Genomic DNA, 15,761 nt, shown 5'->3' on the forward strand with positions numbered 1-15,761 from the left:
CAGAGCCCCAGATTTTATGTTGTCCTGGAGAGCTTGCAGAGCACTGGGGAAAGGCAGGCAGAGAATTCCCTGCTAGCACCTTCTCTGTGCCTGGGAAGCACAAGTGTTCACATTGCTTCGCAGAATCGCTTTTGTGCAGAAAACAGTAACACTTGTTCAGAACGAAAGAAATCACAGAGCCCCAGATTTTATGTTGTCCTGGAGAGCTTGCAGAGCACTGGGGAAAGGCAGGCAGAGAATTCCCTGCTAGCACCTTCTCTGTGCCTGGGAAGCACAAGTGTTCACATTGCTTCGCAGAATCGCTTTTGTGCAGAAAACAGTAACACTTGTTCAGAACGAAAGAAAGCACAGAGCCCCAGATTTGCTGTTGTCCTGGAGAGCTTGCAGAGCACTGGGGAAAGGCAGGCAGAGAATTCCCTGCTAGCACCTTCTCTGTGCCTGGGAAGCACAAGTGTTCACATTGCTTGGCAGAATCGCTTTTGTGCAGAAAACAGTAACACTTGTTCAGAACGAAAGAAAGCACAGAGCCCCAGATTTTATGTTGTCCTGGAGAGCTTGCAGAGCACTGGGGAAAGGCAGGCAGAGAATTCCCTGCTAGCACCTTCTCTGTGCCTGGGAAGCACAAGTGTTCACATTGCTTCGCAGAATCGCTTTTGTGCAGAAAACAGTAACACTTGTTCAGAACGAAAGAAAGCACAGAGCCCCAGATTTTATGTTGTCCTGGAGAGCTTGCAGAGCACTGGGGAAAGGCAGGCAGAGAATTCCCTGCTAGCACCTTCTCTGTGCCTGTTCACATTGCTTGGCAGAATCGCTTTTGTGCAGAAAACAGTAACACTTGTTCAGAACGAAAGAAAGCACAGAGCCCCAGATTTTATGTTGTCCTGGAGAGCTTGCAGAGCACTGGGGAAAGGCAGGCAGAGAATTCCCTGCTAGCACCTTCTCTGTGCCTGGGAAGCACAAGTGTTCACATTGCTTGGCAGAATCGCTTTTGTGCAGAAAACAGTAACACTTGTTCAGAACGAAAGAAAGCACAGAGCCCCAGATTTTATGTTGTCCTGGAGAGCTTGCAGAGCACTGGGGAAAGGCAGGCAGAGAATTCCCTGCTAGCACCTTCTCTGTGCCTGGGAAGCACAAGTGTTCACATTGCTTCGCAGAATCGCTTTTGTGCAGAAAACAGTAACACTTGTTCAGAACGAAAGAAAGCACAGAGCCCCAGATTTGCTGTTGTCCTGGAGAGCTTGCAGAGCACTGGGGAAAGGCAGGCAGAGAATTCCCTGCTAGCACCTTCTCTGTGCCTGTTCACATTGCTTCGCAGAATCGCTTTTGTGCAGAAAACAGTAACACTTGTTCAGAACGAAAGAAAGCACAGAGCCCCAGATTTTATGTTGTCCTGGAGAGCTTGCAGAGCACTGGGGAAAGGCAGGCAGAGAATTCCCTGCTAGCACCTTCTCTGTGCCTGGAAGCACAAGAGTTCACATTGCTTGGCAGAATTGCTTTTGTGCAGAAAACAGTAAGACTTGTTCAGAACGAAAGAAAGCACAGAGCCCCGGATTTTATGTTGTCCTGGAGAGCTTGCAGAGCACTGGGGAAAGGCAGGCAGAGAATTCCCTGCTAGCACCTTCTCTGTGCCTGGGAAGCACAAGTGTTCACATTGCTTCGCAGAATCGCTTTTGTGCAGAAAACAGTAACACTTGTTCAGAACGAAAGAAAGCACAGAGCCCCAGATTTTATGTTGTCCTGGAGAGCTTGCAGAGCACTGGGGAAAGGCAGGCAGAGAATTCCCTGCTAGCACCTTCTCTGTGCCTGGGAAGCAGAAGTGTTCACATTGCTTGGCAGAATCGCTTTTGTGCAGAAAACAGTAACACTTGTTCAGAACGAAAGAAAGCACAGAGCCCCAGATTTTATGTTGTCCTGGAGAGCTTGCAGAGCACTGGGGAAAGGCAGGCAGAGAATTCCCTGCTAGCACCTTCTCTGTGCCTGGGAAGCAGAAGTGTTCACATTGCTTCGCAAAATCGCTTTTGTGCAGAAAACAGTAACACTTGTTCAGAACGAAAGAAAGCACAGAGCCCCAGATTTTATGTTGTCCTGGAGAGCTTGCAGAGCACTGAGGAAAGGCAGGCAGAGAATTCCCTGCTAGCACCTTCTCTGTGCCTGGGAAGCACAAGTGTTCACATTGCTTCGCAGAATCGCTTTTGTGCAGAAAACACTAACACTTGTTCAGAACAAAAGAAAGCACAGAACCCCAGATTTGCTGTTGTCCTGGAGAGCTTGCAGAGCACTGGGGAAAGGCAGGCAGAGAATTCCCTGCTAGCACCTTCTCTGTGCCTGTTCACATTGCTTGGCAGAATCGCTTTTGTGCAGAAAACAGTAACACTTGTTCAGAATGAAAGAAAGCACAGAGCCCCAGATTTTATGTTGTCCTGGAGAGCTTGCAGAGCACTGGGGAAAGGCAGGCAGAGAATTCCCTGCTAGCACCTTCTCTGTGCCTGGGAAGCACAAGTGTTCACATTGCTTGGCAGAATCGCTTTTGTGCAGAAAACAGTAACACTTGTTCAGAACGAAAGAAAGCACAGAGCCCCAGATTTTATGTTGTCCTGGAGAGCTTGCAGAGCACTGGGGAAAGGCAGGCAGAGAATTCCCTGCTAGCACCTTCTCTGTGCCTGGGAAGCAGAAGTGTTCACATTGCTTCGCAAAATCGCTTTTGTGCAGAAAACAGTAACACTTGTTCAGAACGAAAGAAAGCACAGAGCCCCAGATTTTATGTTGTCCTGGAGAGCTTGCAGAGCACTGAGGAAAGGCAGGCAGAGAATTCCCTGCTAGCACCTTCTCTGTGCCTGGGAAGCACAAGTGTTCACATTGCTTCGCAGAATCGCTTTTGTGCAGAAAACACTAACACTTGTTCAGAACAAAAGAAAGCACAGAACCCCAGATTTGCTGTTGTCCTGGAGAGCTTGCAGAGCACTGGGGAAAGGCAGGCAGAGAATTCCCTGCTAGCACCTTCTCTGTGCCTGTTCACATTGCTTCGCAGAATCGCTTTTGTGCAGAAAACAGTAACACTTGTTCAGAACGAAAGAAAGCACAGAGCCCCAGATTTTATGTTGTCCTGGAGAGCTTGCAGAGCACTGAGGAAAGGCAGGCAGAGAATTCCCTGCTAGCACCTTCTCTGTGCCTGTTCACATTGCTTCGCAGAATCGCTTTTGTGCAGAAAACAGTAACACTTGTTCAGAACGAAAGAAAGCACAGAGCCCCAGATTTTATGTTGTCCTGGAGAGCTTGCAGAGCACTGGGGAAAGGCAGGCAGAGAATTCCCTGCTAGCACCTTCTCTGTGCCTGGGAAGCAGAAGTGTTCACATTGCTTCGCAGAATCGCTTTTGTGCAGAAAACAGTAAAACTTGTTCAGAACGAAAGAAAGCACAGAGCCCCAGATTTGCTGTTGTCCTGGAGAGCTTGCAGAGCACTGGGGAAAGGCAGGCAGAGAATTCCCTGCTAGCACCTTCTCTGTGCCTGGGAAGCACAAGTGTTCACATTGCTTCGCAGAATCGCTTTTTGCAGAAAACATTCACACTTGTTCAGAACAAAAGAAAGCACAGAGCCCCAGATTTTATGTTGTCCTGGAGAGCTTGCAGAGCACTGGGGAAAGGCAGGCAGAGAATTCCCTGCTAGCACCTTCTCTGTGCCTGGGAAGCACAAGTGTTCACATTGCTTCGCAGAATCGCTTTTGTGCAGAAAACAGTAACACTTGTTCAGAGCGAAAGAAAGCACAGAGCCCCAGATTTTATGTTGTCCTGGAGAGCTTGCAGAGCACTGGGGAAAGGCAGGCAGAGAATTCCCTGCTAGCACCTTCTCTGTGCCTGGGAAGCAGAAGTGTTCACATTGCTTCGCAGAATCGCTTTTTGCAGAAAACACTAACACTTGTTCAGAACGAAAGAAAGCACAGAGCCCCAGATTTTATGTTGTCCTGGAGAGCTTGCAGAGCACTGGGGAAAGGCAGGCAGAGAATTCCCTGCTAGCACCTTCTCTGTGCCTGTTCACATTGCTTCGCAGAATCGCTTTTGTGCAGAAAACAGTAACACTTGTTCAGAACGAAAGAAAGCACAGAGCCCCAGATTTTATGTTGTCCTGGAGAGCTTGCAGAGCACTGGGGAAAGGCAGGCAGAGAATTCCCTGCTAGCACCTTCTCTGTGCCTGGGAAGCAGAAGTGTTCACATTGCTTCGCAGAATCGCTTTTGTGCAGAAAACAGTAACACTTGTTCAGAATGAAAGAAAGCACAGAACCCCAGATTTTATGTTGTCCTGGAGAGCTTGCAGAGAACTGGGGAAAGGCAGGCAGAGAATTCCCTGCTAGCACCTTCTCTGTGCCTGGGAAGCACAAGTGTTCACATTGTTGCGCAGAATCTTGTCTCTGCAGAGAACCCTTTCTAACACCAAATCTCTAACCTTATCCTCCAAACCTTAATCCCAGCTCTAATCACCCATACATTAATCTCTGCACTAAACCCCCAATCCTTAATCGCAACACCAAACCCCCAAGCATTAATCCCAGCACCATACCTCTAAACCTTAATCCTAACACCAAACACTTAACCTTATCCTCCCAGACTTAACCCAAACAGCAAACACCCAAACCTTATTCCCAACACCAAAACCGCAAGCCTTAATACCAACACCAACCAAGCCTTAATTTCAACACTAAATCCCCAAGCATTAATCCCAACACAAACCCCCAAGCCTTTATCCTAACACCAAAACCCCAAGCTTAATCCTAACACCAAATGCCCAAGATTTAATCCTAACATCAAACCCCCAAGCCTCAATCCCAACACCAAACCCCAAGCCTCAAACCTAACACCAAACCCCTAACCTTATCCCCTAAAACTTAATCCTAATGCCAAACCCCAAGCCTAAATCCTAACACCACACCGCCAAGCATTAATCCTAACAATAAACCCCCAAGCGTTAATCCTAATAAAACCCCCCAAGCCTTAATCTCAACACCAAAACCCCAACACTTATCCTAACACCAACCCCCCAAGCCTTAATCCTAACACCAAACCCCAAACCTTATCCTCCAAGCCTTAATCACAACTCCAATCCACCAAACCTTAATCCCAACACATATCCCCAAGACTTAATCCCAACACGAAACCCTCAAGATTTAATCCCAACACCAAATCCCAAATCTTAATCCTAACAAGAAACACCTAACCTTATCCTGAAAGACTTAATCCAAACACCAAACCGACAAACCTTAATCCTAACACCAAACCACCAAGCCTAAATCCTAACACCACACCACCAAGCATTAATCCTAACACCAAACCCCCAAGACTTAATCCTAACACCAAACCCCCAAGCCTTAAATCGAACTGCAAACCCCCAACCCCTATCCTAACACCAAACCCCCAAGCCTTAATCCTAACACCAAATCCCTAAAATTTAATCCTAACACCAAAACCCCAAGCCTTCACCCAACACCAAACACCCAAGCCTTAATCCCAACACCACAACCCCAAGCCTGAATCCCAACATCAAACCCCCAAACCTTAATCCCAACACCAAACCCCCAAGACTTAATTGCAACACCAAATCCCCAAGCCTTAATACCAACTCCAACCCCGCAAGCCTTAATCCTAACACCAAACCCCTGTCGGGGTCACCATTTACCGGGGTCCTTACTTCTCCGTGCGGGAACAGGAACGACACAACACCAATATGATTATCAGATCGTTATCCATTTATTTCCCAATCCTGGTTACATTTATATTCTACTAAGTTTCATACATGCACTCATCTGTCTTCTAATAGGCTACAGGTTATCTGCATGCACTGTTCATGCACCTCTACAAGCATTTGCATTGGTTAATTGCAATTAGTATGTAAAGCCCAAAACTTGCCAAAAACTCCCTTATCTCATACCCTGTTTTGCTCAGACTTGTGTGCTTTTGCTGACCACAGATGTCTCTCACTTATCTGCTATCTTGTGTGTTTTTGCCAGCCTTATTTTGCTGGCCTTGTCTTCGTCCTTGCATTCTTCTGCCTGCACTAACTTCCCTCCAGCGTGGCCCAGACTCCTACATGCACACCTGCTCCAAGCAACTTGATTCCACTTTCTCCATATCTGTCTTGATTAAACTTTCAAAAACGTCAATACGCTTACTTTCTTTCTGAAGATGCATGCTGACAGACTTGACCTCCTTGGGAGGAATGTTACCTCCCTCCAAAGATAGTCTGAAAGCAACCAGCAAAGTAAAAGGAATCGATTATGAGTCTTCCTTTTCTCAAAGACTAAAACATCAACACAGATAAGATGAAAACAGTATAATAATTGTGGCTTAACAAAATAAATTGGGGTTCTTTTTAAATAGCAAACTACATGAATAAAAAAATAAACTTTAATTTTACTGTTCTGCCTATGCAGCAAACACTGATGCCCAGAAATAGGTAACTATTTATAAACAACACTCCAATAAAACCTCTATACCTTCAAGCTTTGAGAAATTCCACATTTGAATCCCTTAAATTTCCTAAAGCTTCCTCCAAATCCTTCCGGTAACTCCTCAGGGCAACCTAGATCACTTCCAGATGATTCTGTAGCTCTGAGTACACGCTCTTGCTGAACGAAGCTGACCTAACAGTAAACAATAGAAGACAGGGAAAACACGTAGCAAGAGGAGCACATATTATGATTCAGAGACTGCTGGCTGTAAAGCACAAACCACATCTGCAAACTCAAGAGTGGTTTAGTATTCTGAAAGCAACTCGCTGAACTGTGGTTGTTTTGATAAACATTCAGAAGATATCAGCAAACAGTTGATGCTACTGAAGAGTGTCCTTCAAAACCAATTAGTCAATTGCTATTATCATGCAGGTTCAGTGAACTGGACGGAACCTCAACACAGGAAACATCTTTTCTACTTTAAGGCTGCCAGCGGTTTCAAAATAGATGAAAATTGTCATCCACTCAGTACTGATTTTAATTCCTTCCAGGAGAGATAAAAGAAACAAAAATTCTTTACATCTCTTGAAAGTTGCACGAAGCAGTCTTCGTTAAAGAGGAACGTAGATTCAGAATGCAAACCACAAACATCTCAGCAATCAGGAGTATTCAACTATGGAACGTCACAACCAGCAATACCTGTGGCACACTTACTTCTCAGTCCGAGGAGCATTGAGGAAGACAGTCTCCATGTCACGGATTTGCGAATGTAAGTTTTTGATGAGGTTATTTTGCTGATGACAGAATTTGAGAAACTCAGCTTCCTCCTTTTTCAGAGCTTCCACCACCCCTGCACAGTGGTGCTCCAGACGCTCTTTGTGAAGCACCAGTTCCACTGATAAGAAAAGAAATTTTACAGGATAGTCCACAGTAAACGAGAATAATGACTATCACAACCAGCAGCCAACCTCTTGTCAGAATCATTGGTAAAATAAACCGAGCCACATCTTGGAGTGGCTAAAACATACAAATAAAATACATCTGATTCTTTTTCTTTGACTTTTCTCCTGTGTTTGACACATATCCCTGGCAGCTCCTAATCCATTCAAATTGCAAAATGCCTTTGGTTTGCTCCAAGCCCTCTTTTTCCTTTATTTTTCGGTCACTGCTGACATTATCTCTCTGTTCTCAGTCTTGTGGCAAAGATAAAGGTAAAGGATTTTTTATTTTTAATGGAAAATACACTTCTCCCTGGTTTTGTGTAAAACAAAACCCAAAACATTTTTGGGTCTCCCTTCTGGAATGATACCTGGATAAATCAAGAACCTGCCAATCAACCTCAAGAAAACTGCCAGAAAAGGCACCTATCCTCTTTGCAGGAAAGAGCGGAATTGAGAAATGATTTGCTTGTTCCCTAAAAAAAAGAGAATTTTTTACTTTATATGTTAAAGACCAACAAACCTGTCTCAAGTAGTTTTTTTCCACCAGAAAAACCTGACACTTCTCATACTAAAAGAGAGTTCTGATTAGTGGCCAATCTGTAGCCTCTCAGTGTGTACTGTGTCTGGCTGAGCCAGAATTGGTCTTCCCCTGTAGCAGCCCTCATGGTGCTGTGTTTTATGTTGGGAGCTGGCAGGGTGTTGATAGCACACTGGTGTTGTGGCTACTGCTGAGTGGTGCTTACACAGCACCAAGGCTCTTTCCGACATTCCCCCCCCCCCCCCCCCAGTGGGACGGGGTGGGCAAGATCTTGGGAGGGGACACAACCAGGACAGCTGACCCGAACTGACCAAAGGGATATTCCAGACCATATGACGTCTGCTCAAGTATAAAGCTGGGAAAAAGGAGGAAGCGGGTGGGGTCACCCTTGGTCCTTCGACCCAACCACTACACGTATTGGAGCCCTGCTTCCTGAGAAGGCCCGACATCGCCTGTTCATGGGAAGTAGAGAATAAATCTCTTTTCTTTTGTTGCTTCCGTGCGCGGACCTTTGCTTCGCTTTGCTTATATTAAAACTGCTTTTGTTTTACCCACAAGGGTTGGGATTTTTTTCCTATCTTATTTTCTTTCCCCTCTTTGCCCTGTTGAGAAGAAAAAGGGGAAGGGGGAGGGAAGTAATAGAGCGACTTGGTGGGTACCTGGCATTTAGCCAAGGTCAAACCACCACAAGTTTATATCATCTAAACTTCAAAGCTAATGTAAATTTTCCCCAAAGTGAAAAATGAATACACCAGGAAGATTTTAAACCAGAAGAAGTTTGTTTTCTTTATACCTGTTCGAAGATTTCCTTTACATTAAAATACTGGCTGATGGATATACTATAGGAAATCAATGCCTGCAGAATAGCTTTTAGCTGAAGTAAGCCATTACTTCATCCATTAGAACTTGGCTGAATGTCCCGTACCTGTCAAATTTAAGGCCACTGTTTAAGAGACTCAGGTATGTTTTGAAATAAAATGAAATATGACTACAATGTCTTTAAATCCAAATCAAACTTTTCGACCAATCTTATAAAACCTTTAGGCTAAACATTGTACTGTATCTGTTTAGCCTGACTACAATCACATCCTGGTTTATTAGTAGAGATTAGTTCATTGCAAACATACAAATACATAAAAGTTAAGCACTATTCATATTAAAGTGTTTTAGATCTTCCATTTTGGATGGGAAACCATCCAAGACCTGTGCTTACATAAGCAATAGTAGAAGTGGGAGGTCAAATTACTGTCTTTCAGGTTAATTCTGTGTCATGCTCAGCTGTGACTGAAGCTTTTCTGGTTCATTTTCATTTTACTTGGAAATGAAAACTAATGGTTCAAGCTGAGTCTCAATTCAAGAAAAATCAATGTTCACACCTGTTTTCATTGACATTTGCTTTGTCTCTTATACAAAGAGAATTATGGGGAATTTATGTAAGCATTCAGGTGTTCAGACAGATTACATTCCATCTCTGCAACGTCTCACTGTATTCTCCACTCACCTAAAAAGGTACATTACCTCTGGATAATTTAGAATTGTCCTAATGAATATAAAGAGTACTGAACCAACACAAATTACACAAATTGTGTATGTACAAATTATGGAATTCAAGTTGGTTCTAAACACAATTACAGCGTGAGGTGTGTGCACATGTGTGGATCTGCCTCTCAGGTCCACATGGCTTTTCTAATACGTCTCTGATCTGACAGACAGAAAAGACCATCCACGTGTGAAAATACAACTGCTTCCCCTCTGGCTATTTAATCCTCCAACCTTGGTATGTGCCAATTTTGATGTGATTTTTAAAGATACAAATGCCTGATCATGACAAATGTAATGGAAATATTACCCAAATATATACTTTGGCTATCTGAAAGTTTTTAGTAACTTCTAGTCCTTGCGACTTTGAAAGAGATCAAACTGGTGAGCCCAGAGCACAGGTGGTAGCACAGATCTACTTTCTGATCCTAGTGATTCACGAATCTGAACTACTACCATGGGTATTATTTGCATTAATCTTGTTCAATGTGGAAATTATTTTCTTTTACATTCTTACGTGAAGTAGCAAGCAGTGTTTTTCCACACTTCCACGTTTCAGCATAAACAAGACCTAAGTAGTACAACCAACATTCAAACATGCTTTACTTGTTAAGTTTGCACTACAAAATTCATACCTAGCTCTAATGTCATCTAAAGAAGAAAGGGCCTTCTTGAAATAAGTCTTCAGCTTTTCCTCAGAGCTCGCTGTTCTCATTTTATTCAAAATTCTATCCAGATTAGCTTCCATCCTCTAAGGCCACATAAAAAAAACCCCAAAAAAACCCAAAAAAAAAAAAACAGTAAAAATGGTTTAGTAATTACTAAGATGCCTCATAGCTATTTAGGATTCAAATAATTTAATGATGCACATATATTCTACACCGAGAAGGGAAGCTACCTTACCAAAACTCATCTGTTATGAAGATCTTCCATAGATAATGAAGATCTTCCATAGATAATGAACATCTTTGACGTTGCCACCCCCAGTTGCATGATATACCCATAATAGGAGAATGTGACATACAAACAAGACTCTATATAGACCTGCACAAGACCTTATGAGCAACAGAAACTTGCAGCCACTTAATACAGAAAATATAACCTCTATCACCATTGTCATGTCACGAGTAAGATACAAACACTCATTCAGTGTGAATCCAGCTGTTAGCAAAATATGTACCTGACAGAATGAAACTACCCTGTAGAAATTCCAGTATAAATGTCAAAGATTACATTTTAAATTTTATACCAGGTATTCTGAATTCCAGAGGGTTCTCTGCATGAGGAAGTCCTTTCTTTACATCATACCACATCCTTGGTTTTAGGTTTACACCTGTGTTATGTTATCCCGTTTCCATCTGCATTCATCTAACTTCTTCTGAAGTTCACCTTCCTGCTGGGACAGTTTCTCTTGATGGATGTCCCAGAGACCCATGGCCTCCTGAAAATAGCTGTACAAGTCTCTACAGCTCTGCTCATTCTGTTTAGCCAGCTTCTTGAAGTCTCTCTAAATACACGAAAGTGAGATGGTTAGTATTAAACTGTTCACTGGAAGGTGAAATAACTGAGTAAGGGGACATATGACATGCTAAAAGGCTGTCTAGAAGTATGCTATCAGTGCTCAACATGGTCTCTTCTACTTGGAGAGGAAAAAATAGTCCAAGTAAACTGGATACGAACGCACATTTTTGTTCTAGAAGCTGAGCTATCAAAACTCCATCTATTCTTCTAGTTCTGCAAAGCACTAAATCCTGCATATGCCCTGAAGTCTCTGGCCATCTATCATTTCAGGAACAACTGCCCAGCTGTTTTCACGTACAGAATTATAAGAGATAGGACTGAAAGAAATTTGGGAGATCATTTCAATCTATTCCTCTGCCTCCAGGCCGGATGAGCTATACCTAATTCATCCCTGACAACCCATCATAAATATAAACCAAACAATTATGAACTGTTCTCCTTGAGGCACGCCAAAGATTTTTTAGTCGTGGGTCAGGTGTTCAGTCACACTGTGAACCTCTTTCTAAGACGACACCAATAGCCTAAGATGCAGACGGCATTTCAGGCAGCAGCGCAGGAAGAACAGACTACTCCCAGAGAGTAATAAAAGTAGGTGTAAGAAACAATTGTCCATGTGTTCCAGTTCTTCTTCAAACCTTTCTTCAAAAGTTTCTCAGCCAAATGAAATAACTCAGAATTCACAATTTCTTCAGCCTCTTTTTTTTTGTGCAAACATTCAGATTCAGCAGGTTATTCTAAATGAAAAGAATTCTAAGTTACTGACATGAACATAATATAACATCAAATACTGTGTGGCTGTTAGAGACTGTAGCTAAACATAGTGTTTCTTCTTTTCTTGTGAATGTGTAGAGAAAGATTCAACCTGCCAGACCTCACATTCTGGTAGTAAGCAGTACAATTCTATTTGGACACAAAGGGAGAAACTGAAGCAGAGAGGTGGAATTTGTTTCCCAAAATACAGCAGACTCAGCACAAAGGCTGAGGGTTGTGACCCTGAATCCTCTACCTAAACGCAGAACAGTACTCCTTTCATTACTGGCATTTGTTCCTAGTACAAATACCACATGCTACTGTGAAAGAAAACGGACAGTAAGTTTTCTAACAGAATAAGACAGAGGTTAAAAAGCAATTTCACTTGTTATCTCCATGTTTGGTGGATGCTCAAACCTCAAACAACACATTGTATACCGTTACCAACAATCCTTCCAAGAATCTGCAAAGCTGTGATACTAACCTTGCATAACTGCAATTCCGCCAAACATTTTTGCTGGACCATCTCGTACTGGAGGCGTATTTTCATCACAGACTGCGCATGGTGGGTATCTGAAGGATATGGAAGAACAAGCCATTGTAAAGATTTCTGTATTTCACAGTGGAATGTGAAATGGAAACATACAGAGGACCTGTGCTGAGTCCCAGCACAAGTAATACATCCCAGTAGTGTCTTCACACTTGTATGACACTATCAACCAATAAAATAAGATGTTTTAATCCAAATCTTTTTATCATTATGTTTCAAAGTAGTGAGTTATTTACAACTGCAATCAACTTCTTTGCTACTATACAGGCTACAAACATTAAGACAGGATGCGCTCTGGAGAAAGAGAAGGTAGACACACGGAGGGAAGTCACGCTATGGGACCTGGAGACAGGAAGCATCTCAAATTCTTCCCCTCTCATTCTCCAAGAGGTAAAAAGGAGTATTTTTGATGACTGAGAACTGATCTGCATTAAAATGAACCTTCTGTTTTCCCCAGGTTAATTCTAACCAAGTCAGTTCCTGCTGGATCTCATCATGCAAAAAGGCTTGTGCTGCCAAAGGGCAGGTGGGGCAGCAGCCAGCTTGTTTTGGTCGTGTTGCCAGCTCTGAGCGGCTTAGAAGGGACATGGAAACAGATGGAACAAGGAATATAGCAAACATGTACTTTCAAAGCAACCGTCAGATTCATTACTGCCTGGAAAAAAGAAAGGAAGAATTGCTTGTATTCCAGACTGCTTTTATGATTTCCCAACTTACCCATACTTTTGTTTACATTCACCAAAGATCTATACCATTCGTCCACGTCAGCTTTCGTGTGTGTTGGAGGCAACAAATCACTATCGAAACAGGAAACAAAAGTCAGATATCTTCAAGTATAATCCAGTCGGTTCTTAAAGGATAAAATTATGAATCAGAGTAACCATACTACTGTGCTTTATTTTATTTACAGCCATATCAGCAATGAAAATAAAACAAGATGGCTGCTGTTTTTCAATGTCCCTGTTTACTGACAAGGAACTAACGGTGATCTGTCTTTTTGCTACATACACTGTAAAAGAAAAACTGTAAATACTGTAATGCATTGCACCCAAATCATCATCTTCTTGTTAGGATGGACATCCAAACATGGCAGCGTTAGATTTCTATCAAGACTCCTTTCTTAATTTATTATACAAATTAAACTCACACACACAAATAATGCCTTGGCAAGATCACCAGTTTTTATCTCACTACCCATCCTTGTCTGCCCCTTTCTACTACATTTCAATTGTTAGTAAGATTTACTTTTGTGTTTCTGCATTGCGAGCCTTTGATCGCCTCTACTGAGCGTAACTAGTGCACTGAAAACCAAGAATGTATTTTTTCCATTAAAAAGAGCTTTACTAAAGAAGTTTAGGCTCTTCTTTAGCCTTACTGCTGCAGTGTACAGTCACACACTGAAAGGGAGCAAAGTGCATTTTGTAGTCAACTCCCTCATTAACTCTAGAAAGAATTCTATTTTCCCTTGTTCCTCTTCTCTCTTTTGTCATACCCAAGGTGCTGCAAAAGCTCCAGTCTCCTTTGACTAAGTAAAATCTGATGCGTTATCATATTTTCCATTTCTGTTTTCACAGTTGGGGGATTCAGTATTTCTTAATTTCCATAAATTCTCTTAGGATGGAAGAACATGTTCAAGTAAATAGCTGTTTGGGAAAACTTCATGTTTGAAACACAAATACAAAGGAGGTTTTACACATACCAGGTAAAAAAAAGAAGGCCAAGTTCTTTTAGCCTTTTAGTTTTATAATGGAAAAATGATCAAATACTACTGCTTATAGAAAACACAAGTGAACACTAGTCACTTTGTGTTATTCATAGTCCAAAATTGTAATATTTCTGACCTGAAACTGTGAACTACAGAGTTCTTTTGGATGAGCTTCCAGACCTTGACTCTGTCTTGCCATTTCAATCGATGTGATAATTCCTTCATCATCTCTGATTTCATTAGATTGAAGAACAGCTTGGCAATTGCCCTCTGGTTAGCCAGCAGGGCTCTGGTAATCATCTGCATATTAAACAATAAAAACAGGAATAAAAGCAGCATAGAACATGCAAAAAAAACCCCATAAATTGCCTGATCTATGTAAAATGAGGGAAAAAGAATACAGAAGATAAAGAATGTGTGGCAGGTGCATCCGCCCAATGAAAGCAGAGCTTCTTGGCTGCTGAAGTACAGCAGCTCCTGGCTGCCTTTGTTCTCAGGGCTTCGCGGTAATTGGGGCCTTTGGCCAATGGGAGCCGCTCTTGACTACAGATCAGATTCGGCCTCGGTATAAATGGAGTCCCCTGGGGGAGCCATTTTGTGCTCTGCCCCTGGAGCAGCACGCTGCGGTCGAAGACTCTCCTCTTGGGTCAGGACGCTGCCCAAGGAAACTCCTCGAGGTGCCTTGGGTCAGGACGCTGCCCTGAGCAGGTCCTCGAGGTTGAGAGCCCTCACTTGTTAGGTGAGTGATAGAGCGTTTTGGGTTGCTGTTAAACCCCATAGAGTTCTTTGTTATGCGCTTTGGGTTGCCGTTAAACCCTAGAAAGTTGTGCTGTTCTCCTCTCACAGACATTTGAACCTGTAATTTACGGAGAGCTAGTTAAGTGTGTTAATAATTAATTTTTTATTTTTGGTGGTTGGTTGCTCATTTGGGAGCCTCCGTAACAGAATGGCATGCAAAATAGAAATCGCTCATATATTGCAGGTAGAAATAATGAATTTCAGTTGGAAAAAAAGACATTCTGGGAATGTTCAGATTGCTATCTTCTCACAGGTAGAAAGAGACTCTCGATATGAAAGATTCACCATGGCCTCATAATTCATGAACCTGTAAACGTCATCTGACAAGAAGGCGGCAATCTCCTCCAGTATCACAGCATACTTCCTCAGTACAGCTGTTATCTGTGCAATAAGAGAATTTTAAAAAAAAAATCTGTATAGCTCAAATGTCAATTCCCTAAACTAAGCACTGATATGAACAAGGCAATTTTTTCCCATTGAAATAAATTCAATTGGCTGATAGACAGATTGAGAAGTGAATATTAAAACACCTATCTTAAATACTGAATTTTTAATCATTCATAAAAATAGTAACTAAAACATTCCACTTTGTTACCACTCAACTGATTTCTCTTTAATATCTGTGATAACTGCTCTGCAGACAGCCTGCAATCTGAATTTAGAAATGAAACCAACTGTCTGTCAGATATCTGTAGTGAATCCACCAGCGGTTGTTTCAAGCAGACACGAAATTTAAGCAGATGTGGTCATTTCTGGTATTTTTCATTGTCACGTCCCGCTCAGACGAGGGGGACAAATGACTCAGATTCGCAAATCCCCAATGGAGCGGACAACAAGTCTCCAAGTCTAAACATTTATTAACTACTCACAATGTACTAATTGAACACACGATAGTTGGCTAAGTATATAGCAAGTTGTGGCAAGCAATATAATATGCCTTGCATTGCTTAATAGGAAAGGGAAAAGAGGGAGATAGAGGGAAT

The 15,761-nt window shown here is 42.5% G+C and overlaps 1 protein-coding gene across 1 annotated transcript in view; it reads right to left on the reverse strand.

Moving 5' to 3' along the window:
* Window positions 1-6,071: 6,071 nt before the first annotated feature.
* The window catches only part of LOC141953196 (ankyrin repeat and MYND domain-containing protein 1-like), a 33,181-nt gene continuing 23,491 nt past the window's right edge, over window positions 6,072-15,761 (reverse strand). Inside the window, 9 exon segments of the mRNA XM_074891641.1 lie at window positions 6,072-6,228; window positions 7,151-7,331; window positions 10,061-10,205; window positions 10,788-10,961; window positions 11,852-11,875; window positions 12,210-12,298; window positions 12,993-13,072; window positions 14,117-14,280; window positions 15,064-15,159. Of these exon segments, the coding sequence (XP_074747742.1) occupies window positions 6,072-6,228; window positions 7,151-7,331; window positions 10,061-10,205; window positions 10,788-10,961; window positions 11,852-11,875; window positions 12,210-12,298; window positions 12,993-13,072; window positions 14,117-14,280; window positions 15,064-15,159 (1,110 nt within the window).

This window comes from Strix uralensis, chromosome 21 (assembly GCF_047716275.1).
Source record: "Strix uralensis isolate ZFMK-TIS-50842 chromosome 21, bStrUra1, whole genome shotgun sequence".
NCBI lineage: Eukaryota > Metazoa > Chordata > Aves > Strigiformes > Strigidae > Strix > Strix uralensis.